General features: G+C 44.4%; 1 protein-coding gene across 7 annotated transcripts in view; it reads right to left on the bottom strand.

Moving 5' to 3' along the window:
• Positions 1-1,803: 1,803 nt before the first annotated feature.
• The window catches only part of LOC129827628 (kelch-like protein 3), a 32,410-nt gene continuing 14,510 nt past the window's right edge, over positions 1,804-19,703 (bottom strand). For 6 of the 7 annotated variants that reach the window (XM_055888645.1, XM_055888646.1, XM_055888647.1 and 3 more), the window contains 9 exons: positions 15,569-15,685; positions 13,485-13,634; positions 13,032-13,149; positions 12,725-12,922; positions 12,228-12,329; positions 11,458-11,586; positions 10,382-10,522; positions 10,056-10,199; positions 1,804-9,833 (listed from right to left, as the gene is read on the bottom strand). In XM_055888645.1, coding sequence (XP_055744620.1) covers positions 9,769-9,833; positions 10,056-10,199; positions 10,382-10,522; positions 11,458-11,586; positions 12,228-12,329; positions 12,725-12,922; positions 13,032-13,149; positions 13,485-13,634; positions 15,569-15,685 — 1,164 coding nt within the window. In that variant the 3' untranslated portion in view covers positions 1,804-9,768. Of the gene's footprint in view, positions 9,834-10,055; positions 10,200-10,381; positions 10,523-11,457; positions 11,610-12,227; positions 12,330-12,724; positions 12,923-13,031; positions 13,150-13,484; positions 13,635-15,568; positions 15,686-19,703 lie in introns of those variants that run through there. The other variant, XM_055888649.1, reaches the window with a different exon arrangement.

Raw genomic sequence — 19,703 nt, 5'->3', positions numbered from 1 at the left:
GTTTTTCTTTTGAAGCCAGAAGGAGGCTAGTATCAACTACATTTATGCCTTTACTAGACTATGGGGATATTTTATATATGAACGCTTCCGCTCAGTGTTTGAGATCAATTGACACTCTTTACCATGGCGAACTGAGATTTATTTTAAACTGCAAAACCCTTACACACCACTGCACTTTATATACCAGGGTTGGCTGGCCTTCTCTAGTCATCTGTAGGCTCAGTCACTGGTATACTTTATTTACAAAGCCATTTTTGGTTTACTACCTTTTTATTTGGGCATTTTTATTGTTCAGAAATGTGGTGGGTACTCTCTTCGTTCGCAGGACTTTATCCTGCTAACTGTTCCAAATGCCCGAACTGAATTTGGTAAAAGGGCTTTTATGTACTCTGCGCCATCGGCTTGGAACACCTTACAAAATACTTTTAAACTGGAAGAACTTGTCCCGATTGGTGTTTTAAAATCACTGATGAAGGATTTTGAGACTGATTCCCTGACCTGTCACTGTTTTTAATTTGCTGTTTTACGATTTTGTTATACTCTTGTGAATTCGATCTTGTGATTCGTTTTCATGTTGTCTGTCTGTAATTGTGTACTGACTTGGTGCTGCCTATCTTGGCCAGGACGCTCTTGAAAAATAGATTTCAAAACTCAATGAGCCCTTCAAAGTAAAATAAAGGTTAAATAAAAATATATTTTTAAATAATCTTCAGAAAAAATCATCTTCAGGAACAAAACAACCAGTCCACCTGTCTTCTCAAAACTGTCCACTAGATGGAGAAAGAGGATCCTATGTGGACATGCCTTTCACTAATACTTCTTATTCAGACCTGTAGGGTCAATAGTACTCCATTTTTTTCATCCAAAAATCCAAAAACGCTCCTTAGTCTGTCTCTGTGTTAACGAGCCCCCTTGTTTAGATTCTAACAATGCTATTCTTAACTGTCGTACTATATGAGATCTAAATGTGTGTATAGTGTGGTTATGCTAGTGTGGTTGTACCTACATATCTTTCACATTTTTGTTTTGTCAATATACTGATATATATATATGTATTACTCTGAATTGTTGGAGAACCTCATCATCCTTTGTCTTCTAGAAATGACCCTTTTACTACAGAGTTAAACTTCATAGAAGACAGAGTGTGTGGGTACAAATGGGAGTTTGTCACCACATACTAGTCCTAACCCTACCAGAACATCACCATAACCCTAACCCTTGCAGAACCTCAATCCTAACCCTAACCGCAACTCTATCCCTAACTTATTGCCTTTTCTTCCTCTCGTTGTTGTATTTCTCTCATTGAACCATCGCAGGTGACCCCTCTGAGCTCTCGGCCTCCATTGATCCCTCAGGCAAACAAACGCCCCATGTTTTCCCACCCTCTCCTGACCAACTTGCAACATGCAGAGCAGGAAGTTGCAATAGACCTGTGCAACCCAGGGTTTGATACCAGCACAAAAAGAAACCATCTGAAACCTAATCCTAGCACTAACTCTAACCTTAACCCTTTACCCTAGCTTCATGTCCACATCCCAGCTCAACCCTAACTTAATGTCCATACTCTGGTTCAACACGGCCTAGTTTCATGTCCACAACCCGGTTCAACCCTAACACGAGCAAACTGTTTCATATCAACAGTTGCGGTTGATAGTTTAATGATTGAGCATCTATAGACCAAATAAGGCTCTCCAAATACAGTTTGACCAACGCGTCTTCATTTCTAGCTTCTAAATTACTCATTACCACTTAGCAGACACTTTTATCCAAAGTATTTTAGTAACTACACCGAACAAAAATATAAACTCAACATTCAACCAATTCAAAGATTTTACTTACAGTTCATAAAAGGAAATCAGTCAATTGAAATACATTCATTGTGCCCTGATCTATGGATTTCACATGACTGGGCAGGGGTCCAGCCTTAGGTGTGCTTGGGAGGGCATAGGCCCACCCACCTGGCAGCTGGGCCCAGCTAATCAGAATGAGTTTTCCCCACAAAAGGGCTTTATTAAAGGCAGAAGTACTCCTCAGCACACCAATTCTCTGGCAACAGCTCTGGTGGACATTCCTGCAGCCAGCATGCCAATTGCGTGCTCCCTCAAAACTTAAGACATCTGTGGCCTTGTGTTGTGTGACAAAACTGCACATTTTAAAGTGGCCTTTAGTCCCCAGCACAAGGTGCACCTGTATTATGATCATGCTATTTAATCAGCCTCTTGATATGCCACACGTCAGGTGGATGGATTATCTTGGCAAATGAGAAATGCCAACTAACAGGGATGTAAACAAAATGAGAAATTAGCTTTTTGTTCATATGGATAATTTCTGGGATTTTTTATTTAATCTCATGAAACATGGGGCCAACACTTTACATGTTGCGTTTATATTTTTGTTCAGTGTACATAGGATCCCTGCGGGACTGGAACACACAACCTTAGGCCACGCAATGCAAGTTTTAAAGGCAATGTTTCTGCAGGCAATGTTCGCAGAGACCACATTCACAGTTAACGCTGCATATGTTGGCTCAATCGGAAAGAGTGCATTGTCTAAATCGGCAATGGGATTGAATCCCAGCTTTGATATTGCAACTTGCTAGTGTGCTATACTCTTATCATGGTAATATATCATTGTCGAATTATAGAATATTTCACAAAAAGACAGACACCACATCTATGTAAAAAAATATATATCCATATAAACAGTTGATGTCGGAGGTTTCCATACACCTTAGCCAAATACATTTAAACTCAGTTTTTCACAATTCCTGACATCTACTTCGAGTAAGATTTCCCTGTTTTAGGTCATTTAGGATCACCTCTTAATTTTAAGAATGTGAAATGTCAGAATAATAGTCGAGAGAATTATTTATTTCAGCTTTTATTTCTTTCATCACATTCCCAGTGGGTCAGAAGTTTACATGCACTACACTCAAATAGTATTTGGTAGCATTGCCTTTAAATTGTTTAACTTGGGTCAAACGTTTCGGGTAGCCTTCCACAAGCTTCCCACAATAAGTTGGGTGAATTTTGGCCTATTCCTCCTGACAGGGCTGGTGTAACTGAGTCAGGTATGTAGGTCTCCTTGCTCGCACACACTTTTTCAGTTTGCTGTGCTGGTGACACTGATTTACTTAGAATTCAAAGCACACTTAAACGGCATGGCTACCACAGCATTCTGCAGCGATACACCATCCCATCTGGTTTGGGCTTAGTGGGACTATCATTTGTTTTTCAACAGGACAATGACCCAACACACCTCCAGGCTGTGTAAGAGCTGTTTGACCAAGAATTAGAGTGATGGAGTGCTGCATCAGATGACCTGGCCTCCACAATCACCCAACCTCTACCCAATTGAGATGGTTTGGGATGAGTTGGACCGCAGAGTGAAGGGAAAGCAGGGAACTCCATCAAGACTGTTGGAAAAGCATTCCTCATGAAGCTGGTTGAGAGAATGCCAAGAGTGTGCAAAGCTGTCATCAAGGCAAAGGGTGGCTACTTTGAAAGCTCTCAAAAAATATATTTTGAATTGTTTAACACTGACTACTACATGATTCCATGTGTTATTTCATAGTTTTGATGTCTTCACTATTATTGTACAATGTAGAAAATAGTAAAAATAAAGCAAAACCCTGGAATGAGTAGGTGTGTCCAAACTTCTGACTGGTACTGTATATAAAGATTAACACCATACACAGTCCCTACTGAATCCTAAAGATCCCATACAGTATCGTGTTAATGTTCCGCACTGTTAGACAATGATTCAAGGCCACACTTCCCCCACTTAAAATGCAAGGCCATTTTTATTGGTCATAAACCAAGCAGCTGAAGATATATGAGGACAGGTTGAGTGGAATGGACACAGTAAGGCCATACAGGGTTTTGCATACCCATGGTCTGTAAACCCAGGCTGGTGTTGTTATGCAGGCTCAGTGCAGGTCCCTGAGTGGTCCAGCTCTGACCTCTGTCTGCACCTCTCCAGAGGGACCCTGGGAAGATCTCAATTGCATACTCCTTGCGTCCTCAAATCCCATTGGATGAGAAGGTCAGAGGGGAGGGTCCTATGGTTTTCTCATCCAATGGGTTTTGAGAAGGCGACAAGGAAAGAGGACAGGGAGTATGCAATTGAGATCTTCCCCCTGTGACCCTACTCAGTCTAGGATTGTCAGTGACATGCTGTAGATAGCTAGTAGAAATATATGGTGTATTACTATTCCCACCAATGCAGAAAGTAGCCCTACATTCCATATGACAAGTGGCTTGAAATGTAATGTACAAGGCCACAAACATGGCTGCTGAGCTGATGGCGTTCACTAATAAAGTCACTGACAACTACAGATGTCATCCTCATACACTCCCAGTCTGAGTCACACACACACACACACACACACACACACACACCTCTCCTACCAATCCACATCTTACAATGGTGGCTCACATAGTCAGCTGCATAGTCCAAGTTAATAAAAAGCCAGGTTAGTTTCAGTAGCATTGAAAGTGTAAAGTAAAACTGCTCATGGTAATTTGGAGGGGATCTTGGTTCTATGACAAGAGGCAGATGTTCTAGAAATTAAAATGAAACCACCATAACCATGTACCCAAATGGAACCACAGTAACCATGTTTCCAAATAGAATCACAGTAACCATGTTTCCTCATAGAACCACCATAACCATGTTTCCAAATAGAACCACCATAACCATGTTTCCAAATAGAATCACAGTAACCATGTTTCCTCATAGAACCACCATAACCATGTTTCCTCATAGAACCACCACATCCATGTACCCAAATGGAACCACCATAACCATGTTTCCAAATGGAACCACCACAACCATGTTTCCAAATGGAACCACAATAACCATGTTTCCAAATGGAACCACAATAACCATGTTTCCAAATGGAACCCCAATAACCATGTTTCCAAATGGAACCCCAATAACCATGTTTCCAAATGGAACCACAATAACCATGTTTCCAAATGGAACCACAATAACCATGTTTCCAAATGGAACCACAATAACCATGTTTCCTCATAGAATCACAGTAACCATGTTTCCAAATGGAACCACCATTACCATGTTTCCAAATAGAACCACAATAACCATGTTTCCAAATGGAACCACAATAACCATGTTTCCTCATAGAATCACAGTAACCATGTTTCCAAATGGAACCACCATTACCATGTTTCCAAATAGAACCACAATAACCATGTTTCCAAATGGAACCACAATAACCATGTTTCCAAATGGAACCACAATAACCATGTTTCAAAATGGAACCACAATAACCATGTTTCCAAATGGAACCACAATAACCATGTTTCCAAATGGAACCACAATAACCATGTTTTAAAATGGAACCACAATAACCATGTTTCCTCATAGAATCACAGTAACCATGTTTCCAAATGGAACCACCATTACCATGTTTCCAAATAGAACCACCATAATCATGTTTTCAAATAGAACCACCACAACCATGTACCCAAATAGAACCACCATTACCATGTTTCCAAATAGAACCACAATAACCATGTTTCCAAATAGAACCACAATAACCATGTTTCCAAATAGAACCACCACAACCATGTACCCAACTAGAACCACCACAACCATGTTTCCAAATAGAACCACAATAACCATGTTTCCAAATAGAACCACAATAACCATGTTTCCAAATAGAACCACAATAACCATGTTTCCAAATAGAACCACCACAACCATGTACCCAAATAGAACCACAATAACCATGTTTCCAAATAGAACCACAATAACCATGTTTCCAAATAGAACCACAATAACCATGTTTCCAAATAGAACCACAATAACCATGCTTCCAAATAGAACCACCATAACCATGTTTCCTCATGGAACCATCGTAACCATGTACATTAATGGAACCACCGTAACCATGTACCCAAATGGGACCATCGTAACCATGTACATTAATGGAACCACCGTAACCATGTACCCAAATGGGACCACCGTAACCATGTACCCAAATGGAACCATCGTAACCATGTACCCAAATGGAACCACCGTAACCATGTACCCAAATGGAACCACCGTAACCATGTACCCAAATGGAACCACCGTAACCATGTACCCAAATGGAACCACCGTAATCATGTACCCAAATGGAACCACCGTAACCATTGTTGTGGCAGAATCAGATTTAGCTAGATAACATAGATAGATAAGATGTTATTTTCATCATATGCTTGTGAGATACTTGTCATTAGAATCTTCTGAGCTAGGGATTGGTAACTTGGGGCCAGAGAGGGGAGAGGTCAGGCTTGTCTTCATAAGTCAATGTATCTGTTAAACCATGTGGTGCTAAGTAGAATATCAGAAGGGGAGGAGGACAGAGTGGAATGTTGGTTTCTTATGGGAACGTTGTTTGTAACTATTCCTAAACCATGGGATGGAGTTATTAATTGGGAAACCAGTTAGTTATCTCATACAATGTCTGTACGCCAGTCACTCCCTACTTTTCTCATAGGGGGAAGGAGTTTGGCTGTGTTTGGAACCATTGTATGTCCCCTCTGAGGTTGCCCTTATCTTGACCTAGTATTTGACCTAAGGGGCTCACTGTCTGATTTTGAGTTTGTCCAGGTTTGGGAGTATCTAGAAATGACTATTGATATATGGCATTGGATGAGGTAATGTTTTGGTAGACAGGGAAGTATCAAGCATGAGATTTAAACCTTGTCTTGGGAGATCAAACTGAACAATGATTTATAGCTGATGCTGTCTAGCGATAGGATACTCCTCTTTCGGGTAAAGGATTCTTTGTAAGTTGAGAGGGGTGTATCTTGGCTATAAATGAAACTAAGAATTGTTTTGTAAGCACTCTCAGAGAATTCATTTATAGACACTGAATTGATCTGAGAGTCATTAAAGGGCTTTGGTGAAGCTTGTATATATATATATTAAAGATGGAATATATAATTTAACTCTGACTTGTGTGTGGTTGGCTTTCTCTCTCTCTCTCTATTGAGTAATACAGGAAATTACCACGACACCATGTACCCAAATGGAACCATCGTAACCATGTACCCAAATGGAACCACCGTAACCATGTACCCAAATGGAACCACTCCCTGAACAGAGGACTGATGCTCAAGAGAATTCTAAAGGTGGTACTATCATTTAATATCCACAATGAACCTTAGAAAATATTTCACTGACCTTGATAAAATATTTAATATACTTAACATTATACAAGTTGCCTATGTCCTGCATATTTCAACATTGCTCTGGGGTGGCTAACCATAACCATAGTAAACCTACAGATGGTGCAGTATATAGAATAATTTAAAATACCAAAATCTCAGTGGGAAAAAATTACAGTATAGGCTAGGCGTAGAAAAAGACAGTAGGGGTCAATTCCATTTCAAGTCAAGAGATTCATTATTATTCAAAAAGAGAACATTTAATCGTGGCTTAATTATATTTCCAAAGAGGATTTTTAAATTAATGAATTGAACTTCTGTTCGCTTCTTGAATTGATGAGAGTTGAAATGGAATTTAACCCAACAGGGGTAAAAGATGTTCTGAGCTTGAAATAATGTTAACCAGAATTATTGGCCCTGATCCAGAAGTTGTACAGTAGTCTTTTGCTCATGTTACAGTAAATTAGCTTAATACAAAACAAAAAGGTGATAATGCATTCATTCTTAGACACGGTGTTCATTGTCTAACGTTGTTTTTGCATCAATTTGGCACATCTCCTTCAGAGAGAGACAAGGTTTGTGAACAAACCCCCAGACACATTATGAAAACAGTATGGCACATAGAGTGCGCCAAGTCAAGACTGAGTGCATCTTGGTTATCACTTTGCAGTTGTCTTTACAGTGCATTTAAAACACTACATTAACATGGTGCCCCATTGCAGCCAATTCCAATATCCCAAAAAATACAATATCGATTTAAAATTGGAAATTGTACTTGAGGCATGTGGCTCCTGGTGAATGCTGGTCCAGGTTGGTCCTCCAGTCTACCTGCTGAGTTCTTCAGACCAGTAGTACAGGTGGTATTAAAAAGGGAGGGCCCAATCAGGCTGCAGACAGTGAAAGCCTGTTGGTTTCACCTTGGTAGTGACCATAGTGCCGCAGTCCTGCAGTCCATAGGTCTCCAATAGAGAACAGAGAGACTGACCTGATCATCAGTGCATTTCTACATCAGTAGTCCAGTCACTAAACCTCGAGTCCCAAGTCCCCTGTGCTCGAGTCCGAGTCAAGTCACGAGTCCCTATGGCTGAAGTCCGAGTCGAGTCCAAGTCATGAGTCAAGTCACTAATCCATCAATATATAATAGGTCTTATTAAGCAATTGTTTCTAGTTGCCACCAGATGGCAGTATATCACCACTCCCTCATGAAAAAAAACCAACTCACTAACTAATCATCACTACCTCACAAGTTCTAATCTATACCTGTGTTTCACTACTTATTTACTACAAAAATTAAGTCAGGCTATCAGCTACTGCCCACTGATATTTGAGTAGGTTTTTTATTGCAGAATAAAAACTAAAGGGAGACTTGTCAGAACCAGGGGTATAACCATTAAACCGATTCTGTTGCAAAACTTTTCCAAATTATTTACTCCAAACGGAAAGCGCAAACAAGAGTTTCTATTGGACAAATTCAGGTAGTTCCCTCCCCGTTTCGTTTTCTCCGTTTGGTTCTTAAACGGTAGATGGTTTCCGTAATGAATACACCCCTGGTTCTTAAACAGTAAACAGTTTCCGTAATGAATACATCCCTGGCGATGGGATGCAGGGGGGAAAGTGGGCGGCTAGAGCGAGACGACAAATTCAAAGACAGCTTACTTCTCTATCCTCAGGGTAGAGAGAGACAAATAGCTACAATGTTGTTTACTATTAAACTCAACACTAGTTCTGTTTTACATTTCATGAACCAGTTTGTGTTTCTTAACCAGGCAAAGCTAAATAGTAAGCTAGTGACTGATGGTTACGGGGAAGCAAGAAAGTTGCTTGCGCGATGTGTAGCAGCCAATGATTGGAGGCGTAGCCTGCCTTCCGGTCTTGCTCCCCCGCAGCTCACCAGCTGATGTAGGCTGTGTGTGGCGCGTCCTTCCTACTGCTAGAGAACAGAACCCTTGATGCTCTGCGCACCCAGTGCTGCTAATATTCTCCTTATTATAGTAGCCTATCCAGTCCAAGTGCAAATACAAGTCACCAGAAGGCGAGTCCGAGTCCGAATCACAAGTCATGAAAATCGTGACTTGAGTCAGACTCAAGTACTACAACACTGCCAGAGCTCATTGTTGGTTTGAGAGGCCCGTGTTAGCACAATGTGTGTCTGCACAGTCACAGTCCCACACCGCAGACTGACCGCAGTCTAGTTTCCCAGGCCAATCAACAACCTTCTTCTTGGTCATAGCTCATTTAATCAATCCCTCAAAACAAGGCCAGTGTATTTCCCCCTCTGATCAGTTGTAAGGAGTCTGAGGGGAGTGAGGCCCTCCTTATACTAATGTAGCTAAATGGCCCCCTGTGAGGCTGTAGGAAAACAGGCTCCCTCCAGTCTTAAGACACTCTGATCCAGGCAGATTTGTTGAGTCTTGGGGTCATTTTGACCATGGAAGCCAATGTCTCTCTCAGGTCCACTCTGCCTGGAAGGAATGCAGTTAGAGTTACAGGGCTGAGACAGCAGCTCTGCAGAGCACTGTCCGGGCTGGGGTCTCCCTCCCTCCTGAGCCACCCGTCAAGCTAGTGTTACTCCATGGAGTTGACTGTGAAATCAGACGTCTGTGTGGCTTCCTTTGATTGCTACCTGTTGCTGTGGGGTCCTGCTGCCGTCGGGACCTGATAGTCATAAAGGCTTGTCTATAACGGATACACCTTGAGTGGATATAGCAGGGTATATCAGGACATAGATTAATAACACACTAAATGGAGCATAACACATTCAACACCAAACCATCTCACGACCAACATGTCTTAATTCTTCAAAAGAGAAGGTTCTGAGTTTGGATGCAGAGACAAGCATTTGAAAGGTGGTATGAAAGGTCAGAGGTGAAAGGTTACCTGCATAGCTTCGGCCGTTGCTCATGTTGGTGGGGATGAGGCTCCACTTGTCTGTGGCAGGGTTGTAATACTCCACTGAGGAGAGGTTACACGAGCCGTCGTCTCCTCCAATCACATACAGCAGTCCGTTTATAGCACACACACCTGCATGAACACAGGGGAGGAGGTTAGTGAGTCTCACACACACACACACACACACACACACACACACACACACACACACACACACACACACACACACACACACACACACTCTAGAGACAATGATATGCAGAACATTTGGGCATAGGGGACTGTGTGTGTGTGTGTTGCATCAGGCTACTCACCAGCGTTCCTCCGACACATGTTCATGTCACACACCTGTCTCCAGGTGTTACTAGGTGGGTCGTACACCTCCACACTCTTCCTCACCAGGGGCCCATCATGACCCCCTGCTGCATACAGCTGCCCACTTAGCACCCCAACACCTGCACACACACACACACGTCTGGTTATATCTATTCCCACAAACACATATACTTGCACAAGCTACAGATGTTTCCCAGCAATAACTGCAGTCCATTAACTACCCACAAGGAGGAGCAATCACTTCCAATAATTCTCTTGTTAAGTGGGCCATCTACCTCTACGGCAATTATCTTATTTCAGTGCTCATTGGGTTTAGATCGGTGTATGCCTATGCAAAGAAAATATTGCTTGCAGTGCATTAAAACCACATCCTGTGAGTATTGTCTCATTTTCACTGATATGGTTGTGCTGTTCCCTCCTAGCTCCTGCTGCCAGTAAGTTAGTTAGCAGTAGAGTCCTGGATGAACCCAGGCAGTGTCCATAGGAATCAACGGGCTGCATTGTGTTGGTGCTACTTCCTCTGGCCAGCTGAGCAGACTGCACAATGAGCACAGGACACTCAAACACATTCAGAGCCAGGAGGCTCACACACAGAGAGGCCAATGGACCTCCACCAGATCACATTCAGAACAACAACCTTCACTGAGACAGAAACACTCTCACAGAACCAAACTAACAGAATGGGAGGGAAAATACACAACAGAACCCTTTGGGAAAGAGAGAAACCATCCCAATAGAATATGTTATTGTACAAGACCTTGGGTCTTGTGACACCTTGCCTATTTCCAAGGATCTCTGTAGACAGTAAGAGTTACTGTGTGAGGTTAGTTGAGCCCATTACAACTCTATATATAGTCCTATACCACACATACTACACAGCTCCATTACACATTCCCTGGACTTAAAGTCACAGCACTCCCATGTCTCTGTGGACACTGACAGTGTGAGTGCAGTGTGTCTGTGCGGCACAGAGGTAGCATTGCCTGCTTCTAAACACGTAGGATAGCTAGTCTGTGATAAGGAGAGGGTTGTTGATGGTGAGGACTGTCTGCACCTGCTCCGCTGCGTCTGGTGCTCATGTCAGCCATGTAGCCCCACTGGTTACTGACTGGGTTGTACTCCTCCACCGTGCTGAGACACTGCCGTGACGCCCCGTCGTAGCCACCCACCGCATACAGCTTCCCTGTACAACACAATACACACCCACTGAGGAATACAACGAGGAACACATACAAAAAGATGCTCAAAGTACAACCACAGACAGGAAACTGACAAATACACAGGCACAGAAACACTATAGACACTAAGTGGACAAAACATTAGGAACACCTGCTCTTTCTATTACATAGACTTACCAGGTGAATCCAGGTAAAAGCTACGATCCCTAATTGATGTCACTTGTTAAATCCACTTCAATCAGTGTAGATGAAGGGGAGAGACCGGTTAAAGAAGGAGCTTTAAGCCTTGAGACAATTGAGACATGGATTGTGTATATGTGCTATTCAGAGGATGAATGGGCAAGACCAAAAATGTAAGTGCCTTTGAACGGGGTATGTTAGTAGGTGCCAAGCGCACCAGTTTGTGTCCAGAACCCTCAACGCTGCTGGGTTTTTCACACTCAACAGTTTCCCACGTGTATCAAAAATGGTCCATCCAGACAACTTGACATAACTGTGGGAAACAGATGAATTGAGGCTGTTCTGAGGAGGGGGGGGTGCAACTCACTATTAAGGTGTTCCTAATGTTTGGTATACTCTGAGGAGAAGCTCTATATCGACACTGAGGAGCTCATAAAAAGCACTGTTGACACTATTCTTCTCTTACCGTCCACCCCTCCCACTCCGACACTACTGCGTCTCGTGTTCATGGGAGCAACAAACATCCACTCGTTGGTCTTATAGCTGTAGGCCTCCACTGACGACAGGCCTGAGACGGAGGGAGAAAAGGAAGGAGGGAAAAGAGCGAGAAGAAAGAGTTAACAAAGCAGCTCTAATTTACCTTCTGAAAGCAGGGCACAACACTTGGCCAACACTAATGCTCTCTCCTCTCCCCTGTCCTCTTTCCTATCCACTGTATCAATAACACTAATTCTCTCTCGCATCACATAAAGTCAGGGTGACATCACCACTGTGCCCAACCACACAATCTAGACATTCATCCTGGGGGTACTACTGTTCCCTGCTCCATTCAGTCACATTGCAACACGCTCCACTGCCTCTCAAAGGACTGCTGGAACACTTAGACAACACACTTTATTAGACTACACACTGGTGTTGGGCAGTGGTGATGCGAGGGGAGAAGAGCGGGGTAGGACTGTGTACCTGTGCTCCCGTCGAAACCCCCCACAGCGTAGAGCAGGTCCCCCAACACGGCTGCCCCCAGAGTGCTGCGCCGCTCTTGCATGCTGGGAACTGTGGTCCACTGGTCTCTCATCCCGTCGTACATGTCCACCGTCCTGACTCGCAACGAGCCGTTGAAGCCTCCCACAGCGTACACCCTCCCTGCCATGAACACCACACCTGAGAGAGAGAGACATTAAAGGCTTTTAGGTTTCCCCAGTAGAACAGACAAGTCAGAGAGGAGTGTGTGATTTCAGAGTTAGTAGCGACCAGAGGGAGGTGTGTTTACCTGCTCGACAGCGTCTGGACGGCAGGTCAGCCACCTGGTACCAGCGGTCCTCCTGGAAGTCATAGCACTCCACACTACGGATGGCCTTAGGAGCCTGCCCACCCACCACTATCATCACCTAACACAACAATAGGGCTCCGGTTGGTTCAGTCAGTGGGTATAAATAACTGTGTGTGTGGGCTTGTATTGCTCCCCTTGAGGGTACCGGAAATCCCCACAAGGATAGTAAAACAAGAAACATTCTCCCTCGTGGGGACATTTCCCAGTTCCCCACAAGTAAAGTAAAAAAGGCAAATTTAGGCTTAGGGGTTAGGTTTAGGGTTAGGAGATAGGGGTTAAAGTTATGTTAAGGAAAATATGATTTTTTAATGGGAATAAATGTTTTGGTCCCCACAACGATAATAAAACAAACGTGTGTGTGTGTGTCCGTGTGTGATGCAAGTGTTGTCTGACCTTGGGCAGGCTGATAGGCGTGCGTGGGCGTGTCCGGTCGGTCTTGATGAGGTGACGTTGGTCAGCGGGTAGGAGGTGGTACTTCATGGCCTCGATCAGGAAGTCCTTACAGGAGTTGTTGTTCTTGATCATGGCCTCCTTCTCCACTATCTGCTCCACAGGACACAGCACAGTGAGCAATACAGACACATGAAACAAGTTCACCATTTGTCAAGTACAACATCTTGAATAAAACAATGCAGTGGGTTTTCAAATATCACAGTTTGATTTGTATGATGGAGCATGTGGGTGCTTGATTAATTATTCATGCTATCTGACAACAAGGTGAATGGTGGTGCTGAGTGACCCACCTGTACTAGGTCATCTCTGGACCGTAGGACCCACCTGTACTAGGTCATCTCTGGACCGTAGGACCCACCTGTACTAGGTCATCTCTGGACCGTAGGACCCACCTGTACTAGGTCATCTCTGGACCGTAGGACCCACCTGTACTAGGTCATCTCTGGACCGTAGGACCCACCTGTACTAGGTCATCTCTGGACCGTAGGACCCACCTGTACTAGGTCATCTCTGGACCGTAGGACCCACCTGTACTAGGTCATCTCTGGACCGTAGGACCCACCTGTACTAGGTCATCTCTGGACCGTAGGACCCACCTGTACTAGGTCATCTCTGGACCGTAGGACCCACCTGTACTAGGTCATCTCTGGACCGTAGGACCCACCTGTACTAGGTCATCTCTGGACCGTAGGACCCACCTGTACTAGGTCATCTCTGGACCGTAGGACCCACCTGTACTAGGTCATCTCTGGACCGTAGGACCCACCTGTACTAGGTCATCTCTGGACCGTAGGACCCACCTGTACTAGGTCATCTCTGGACCGTAGGACCCACCTGTACTAGGTCATCTCTGGACCGTAGGACCCACCTGTACTAGGTCATCTCTGGACCGTAGGACCCACCTGTACTAGGTCATCTCTGGACCGTAGGACCCACCTGTACTAGGTCATCTCTGGACCGTAGGACCCACCTGTACTAGGTCATCTCTGGACCGTAGGACCCACCTGTACTAGGTCATCTCTGGACCGTAGGACCCACCTGTACTAGGTCATCTCTGGACCGTAGTACTCACCTGTACTAGGTCATCTCTGGACCGTAGTACTCACCTGTACTAGGTCATCTCTGGACCGTAGTACTCACCTGTACTAGGTCATCTCTGGACCGTAGTACTCACCTGTACTAGGTCATCTCTGGACCGTAGTACTCACCTGTACTAGGTCATCTCTGGACCGTAGTACTCACCTGTACTAGGTCATCTCTGGACCGTAGTACTCACCTGTACTAGGTCATCTCTGGACCGTAGTACTCACCTGTACTAGGTCATCTCTGGACCGTAGTACTCACCTGTACTAGGTCATCTCTGGACCGTAGTACTCACCTGTACTAGGTCATCTCTGGACCGTAGTACTCACCTGTACTAGGTCATCTCTGGACCGTAGTACTCACCTGTACTAGGTCATCTCTGGACCGTAGTACTCACCTGTACTAGGTCATCTCTGGACAGTAGTACTCACCTGTACTAGGTCATCTCTGGACTGTAGTACTCACCTGTACTAGGTCATCTCTGGACCGTAGTACTCACCTGTACTAGGTCATCTCTGGACCGTAGTACTCACCTGTACTAGGTCATCTCTGGACCGTAGTACTCACCTGTACTAGGTCATCTCTGGACCGTAGGACTCACCTGTACTAGGTCATCTCTGGACCGTAGGACTCACCTGTACTAGGTCATCTCTGGACAGTAGTACTCACCTGTACTAGGTCATCTCTGGACAGTAGTACTCACCTGTACTAGGTCATCTCTGGACCGTAGTACTCACCTGTACTAGGTCATCTCTGGACCGTAGTACTCACCTGTACTAGGTCATCTCTGGACCGTAGGACTCACCTGTACTAGGTCATCTCTGGACCGTAGGACTCACCTGTACTAGGTCATCTCTGGACAGTAGGACTCACCTGTACTAGGTCATCTCTGGACAGTAGGACTCTCCTGTACTAGGTCATCTCTGGACAGTAGGACCCACCTGTACTAGGTAATCTCTGGACAGTAGTGGCAGACGAACGTGCTCCATCAGCTTTGGCATGTGCTCCAGACGAGCCTCCTTGTCGTGCTTTATCCATGCAACAATGGCCTCAAATACCTGAGGAGAGAGAGAGTACACAAAGGGTTAATTACATTTACCAAGAGGGTAATAGGAACTGGATCTAACTTATGCTGACTCCCCTCCTTTATCTGAACACAGACTGAGACAGCCATCTACCATCCCTCGCTCTTTCTCATCAAACCTGCTCCTCCACTTTCCTGCTCCTGAAGATAGATAGGATCAGAGCTGTGAATGGATAGATAGGAAACGGGGGCCAGATAATAGAGACAAGGCTGGTGTCATGTTGCTGTGTACATCGGTTGAAGAGGAGGAGGCTACTTTGCTTTGTAATCACATTAGCAAGTGGAGCCTGAGGCCTGGAGTGGTGGGTCCGCAGCAGTAGTGCCAGCAGTAGTGTCATCAGTAGTACCATCAGTAGTGTCATCAGCAGTGCCAGCAGTAGTGCCAGCAGCAGTGCCAGCAGTAGTGCCAGCAGTAGTGCCAGCAGTAGTGCCAGCAGTAGTGCCAGCAGTAGTGCCAGCAGTAGTGCCAGCAGCAGTGCCAGCAGTAGTGCCATCAGTAGTGTCAGCAGTAGTGCCATCAGTAGTGCCATCAGTAGTGCCATCAGTAGTGCCATCAGTAGTACCATCAGTAGTGCCATCAGTAGTACCAGCAGTAGTACCAGCAGTAGTGCCATCAGTAGTACCAGCAGTAGTGCCAGCAGTAGTAAAAGCAGTAGAAGCAACAGGAGTAGCAACAGCATCAGCAACAGCATCAGCATCAGCAGTAGGAGTAGCAACAGCATCAGCAACAGTAGCAGCAGAAGAAGTAGCAACAGCAGCAGCAAAAGTAGCAGCAGTAGAGGTAGCAGTAGTACCAGCAGTAGTACCAGCAGTAGTGCCAGCAGTAGTAAAAGCAGTAGCAGCAACAGCAGCAGCAACAGGAGTAGCAACAGCATCAGCAACAGTAGTAGCAGTAGGAGTAGCAACAGTAGCAGCAGTAGGAGTAGCAGCAGTAGGAGTAGCAGCAGTAGGAGTAGCAGCAGTAGCATAAGCAACAGCAACAGTAGTAGCAGTAGGAGTAGCAGCAGTAGGAGTAGCAACAGTAGGAGTAGCAGCAGTAGCAGCAGCAGTAGCATAAGCAACAGCAACAGTAGCAGCAGTAGGAGTAGCAGCAGTAGGAGTAGCAACAGTAGGAGTAGCAGCAGGAGGAGTAGCAGCAGTAGGAGTAGCAACAGTAGCAGCAGTAGGAGTAGCAGCAGTAGGAGTAGCAACAGCAGCAGCAGCAACAACAGCAGCAGCAACAGCAGCAACAGCAGTAGTGTTACCGGAATTTATATGCTTAAAGTAATGATTCGAATATTCCACCCTGAAACCATATAATTGTATGAAATTGATTAAGATCATAAAATTATTATTAATGATGTGTGTAGTTTTAGTCAATAAAAGTATAATTAATGATTTGTGTAGTTTTAGTCAGAATTAGAACAAGGACCTTTTGTTCCTTTTTAGTATGTAAGCAGGGTGCATGTGGGAAACAAATGATAAGAGGAGCTATCGACAGACAAGCTGGACCACTGTGTTCCTTAAAGGACATTCTGTCTCCACCCGGGGAGGGGAGAAACTGTTAGGCTTCCAGAAGATTATGAAACACGTGGAAGAATTAGGGTAAAACAATATATCGGTACAATATGTTTTTATAGTATCTTAAACACAGACTGTCTGAGCAAAATTCGGTGCCGACCTGGCTTCCCACGGTCTTTCCCACGGTCTCCCTATCTTGAGGGAGGACGGGGAGTGATTCCCACGGTCTCCCTATCTTGAGGGAGGACGGGGAATGATTCTCACGGTCTCCCTATCTTGAGGGAGGACGGGGAGTGATTCCCACGGTCTCCCTATCTTGAGGGAGGACGGGGAGTGATTCCCACGGTCTCCCTATCTTGAGGGAGGACGGGGAGTGATTCCCACGGTCTCCCTATCTTGAGGGAGGACGGGGAGTGATTCCCACGGTCTCCCTATCTTGAGGGAGGACGGGGAGTGATTCCCACGGTCTCCCTAATCTTTGTCGGCTGGGTAGTAGGACAATATGTGCGTAGGATACCTACTGTTTGTGTGTGTATGTATGTGCGTAGGATACCTAATGTTAGTGTGTGAATGTAAGTAAGGAGCCAGTATAAAATGAATGGTTTTGTACAATGGACTAGCGCTATCGTAAATAAACTTTCTGACTATCGTAGCTGGGCCTCCGTCTGTTTCATTCAACCAGTATCTTACCGATTCTGGGTTGCAGACCGAGTAGTTTAATTGAATTGGGTTATGAACACTGAGAACATAATTCTCGTGACAATTTGGTCCTTCGAGAGCCGGATTCCAATACCTGTTCCTGCCGTCCAAAGGTACCACGCCGAAAACCGTGCACGGGCGGGTCATTGACCCGTAAACCTCTACTTCCTCACAAACCCGGATCCGGAAGCACCCAATCAGTAAAAAAGCTGACTAGCATAGCCTAGCATAGCGTCACAAGTAAATACTAGCATCTAAATATCATTAAATCACAAGTCCAAGACACCAGATGAAAGATACACATCTTGTGAATCCAGCCATCATTTCTGATTTTTAAAATGTTTTACAGGGAAGACACAATATGTAAATCTATTAGCTAACCACGATAGCAAAAGACACAACTTTTTATTCCACCATTTTTTTACTGCATAGGTAGCTATCACAATTTCGACCAAATAAAGATATAAATAGCCACTAACCAAGAAACAATTTCATCAGATGACAGTCTGATAACATATTTATTGTATAGCATATGTTTTGTTAGAAAAATGTGCATATTTCAGGTATATATCATAGTTTACCATTGCAGCCACCATCACAACTCTCACCAAAGCAACTAGAACAGGGGTGTCAAAGTCAAATGGACGGAGGGCCAAATAAAAAATTTAGCTACAAGCCGAGGGCCGGACTGTTCGAATGTTCATTGAAAAAATTTTAAATGACGCATATAGTCTAGTGAACCTAATTGAACCTACTGAAAACCTAACAAATATATTCCAATATGATCAGATAAATAAAGCAATATTTTCTTATGGCTCTGTCAGTAATCTTTAATTTTCAACAGACACAAAAGACAAATTTCAATGTCAGAAATGTCGGTGCTCTCATCCACAGCCAAGGAATATGCAATGAAATCTTTTCCCTTTTTCACAAGCTGCTCTTTTAGATTGATGGACAACTGGTCTACTCTCTCGGCAATGGTGTTTCTGCTCAGACTCACATTTAAAAAGAGTTGCCTTTTTTCTGGGCAAACTTCGTCACAAACTTTAATCATGCAGTTTTTGATGAAATCCCCCTCCGTAAATGGCCGGGCTGATTTAGCGATCTCTTCTGCCAAAATAAAACTGGCCTTGACAGCAGCCTGGCCTTGTGATTTGGCTTTTTTGAACAGAGCCTGTCGAGATTTGAGGCCTCGTTTTAATTCCTCTGCCTTTTGTAGCCTTTGTTCCATGTCCATATTCTTGTTTTTGTCCGCGTGTTTCGTTTCATAATGTCGTCTCAGATTATACTCTTTCAGTACCGCCACACTTTCTCCACACAGAAGACACACAGGTTTTCCAGCTACCTCCGTGAACATATACTCCGACTCCCACCTTGTTTGAAACCCCCGGTTCTCAGTGTCCACCTTCCGTTTTGCCATTTTTGATGGGTATCTGAAAGTTAATTTTACTGTGATGCTGACGACTGCTGTGCCAATAAATATTGAAATGAAGCAGCCTACTGCTCGGTGCGTCACCGTTGCATTGTGGGAAACGTAGTATTGGTGCGTGTAAAAGATCTGCGGGCTGCCGGCTTGCTGCGGTCTGCGGGCCGGTTCTAATAATAAATCAAGATCATCCCAGGGGCCGTAAAAAACCTTCTCGCGGGCCGGATGTGGCCCGCGGGCCTTGACTCTGACATATGTGAACTAGAATAACTACAGAGACCATCATGTATTACCTAAATACTCATCATAAAACATTTCTGAAAAATACACAGCATACAGCAAATGAAAGACAAAGATCTTGTGAATC

The sequence above is a fragment of the Salvelinus fontinalis genome, chromosome 29, assembly GCF_029448725.1.
Source record: "Salvelinus fontinalis isolate EN_2023a chromosome 29, ASM2944872v1, whole genome shotgun sequence".
In the NCBI taxonomy this organism is placed as follows: domain Eukaryota; kingdom Metazoa; phylum Chordata; class Actinopteri; order Salmoniformes; family Salmonidae; genus Salvelinus; species Salvelinus fontinalis.
Note: the sequence above shows the minus strand (reverse complement) of the source record. Positions and strands in the feature narration are given on the sequence as shown.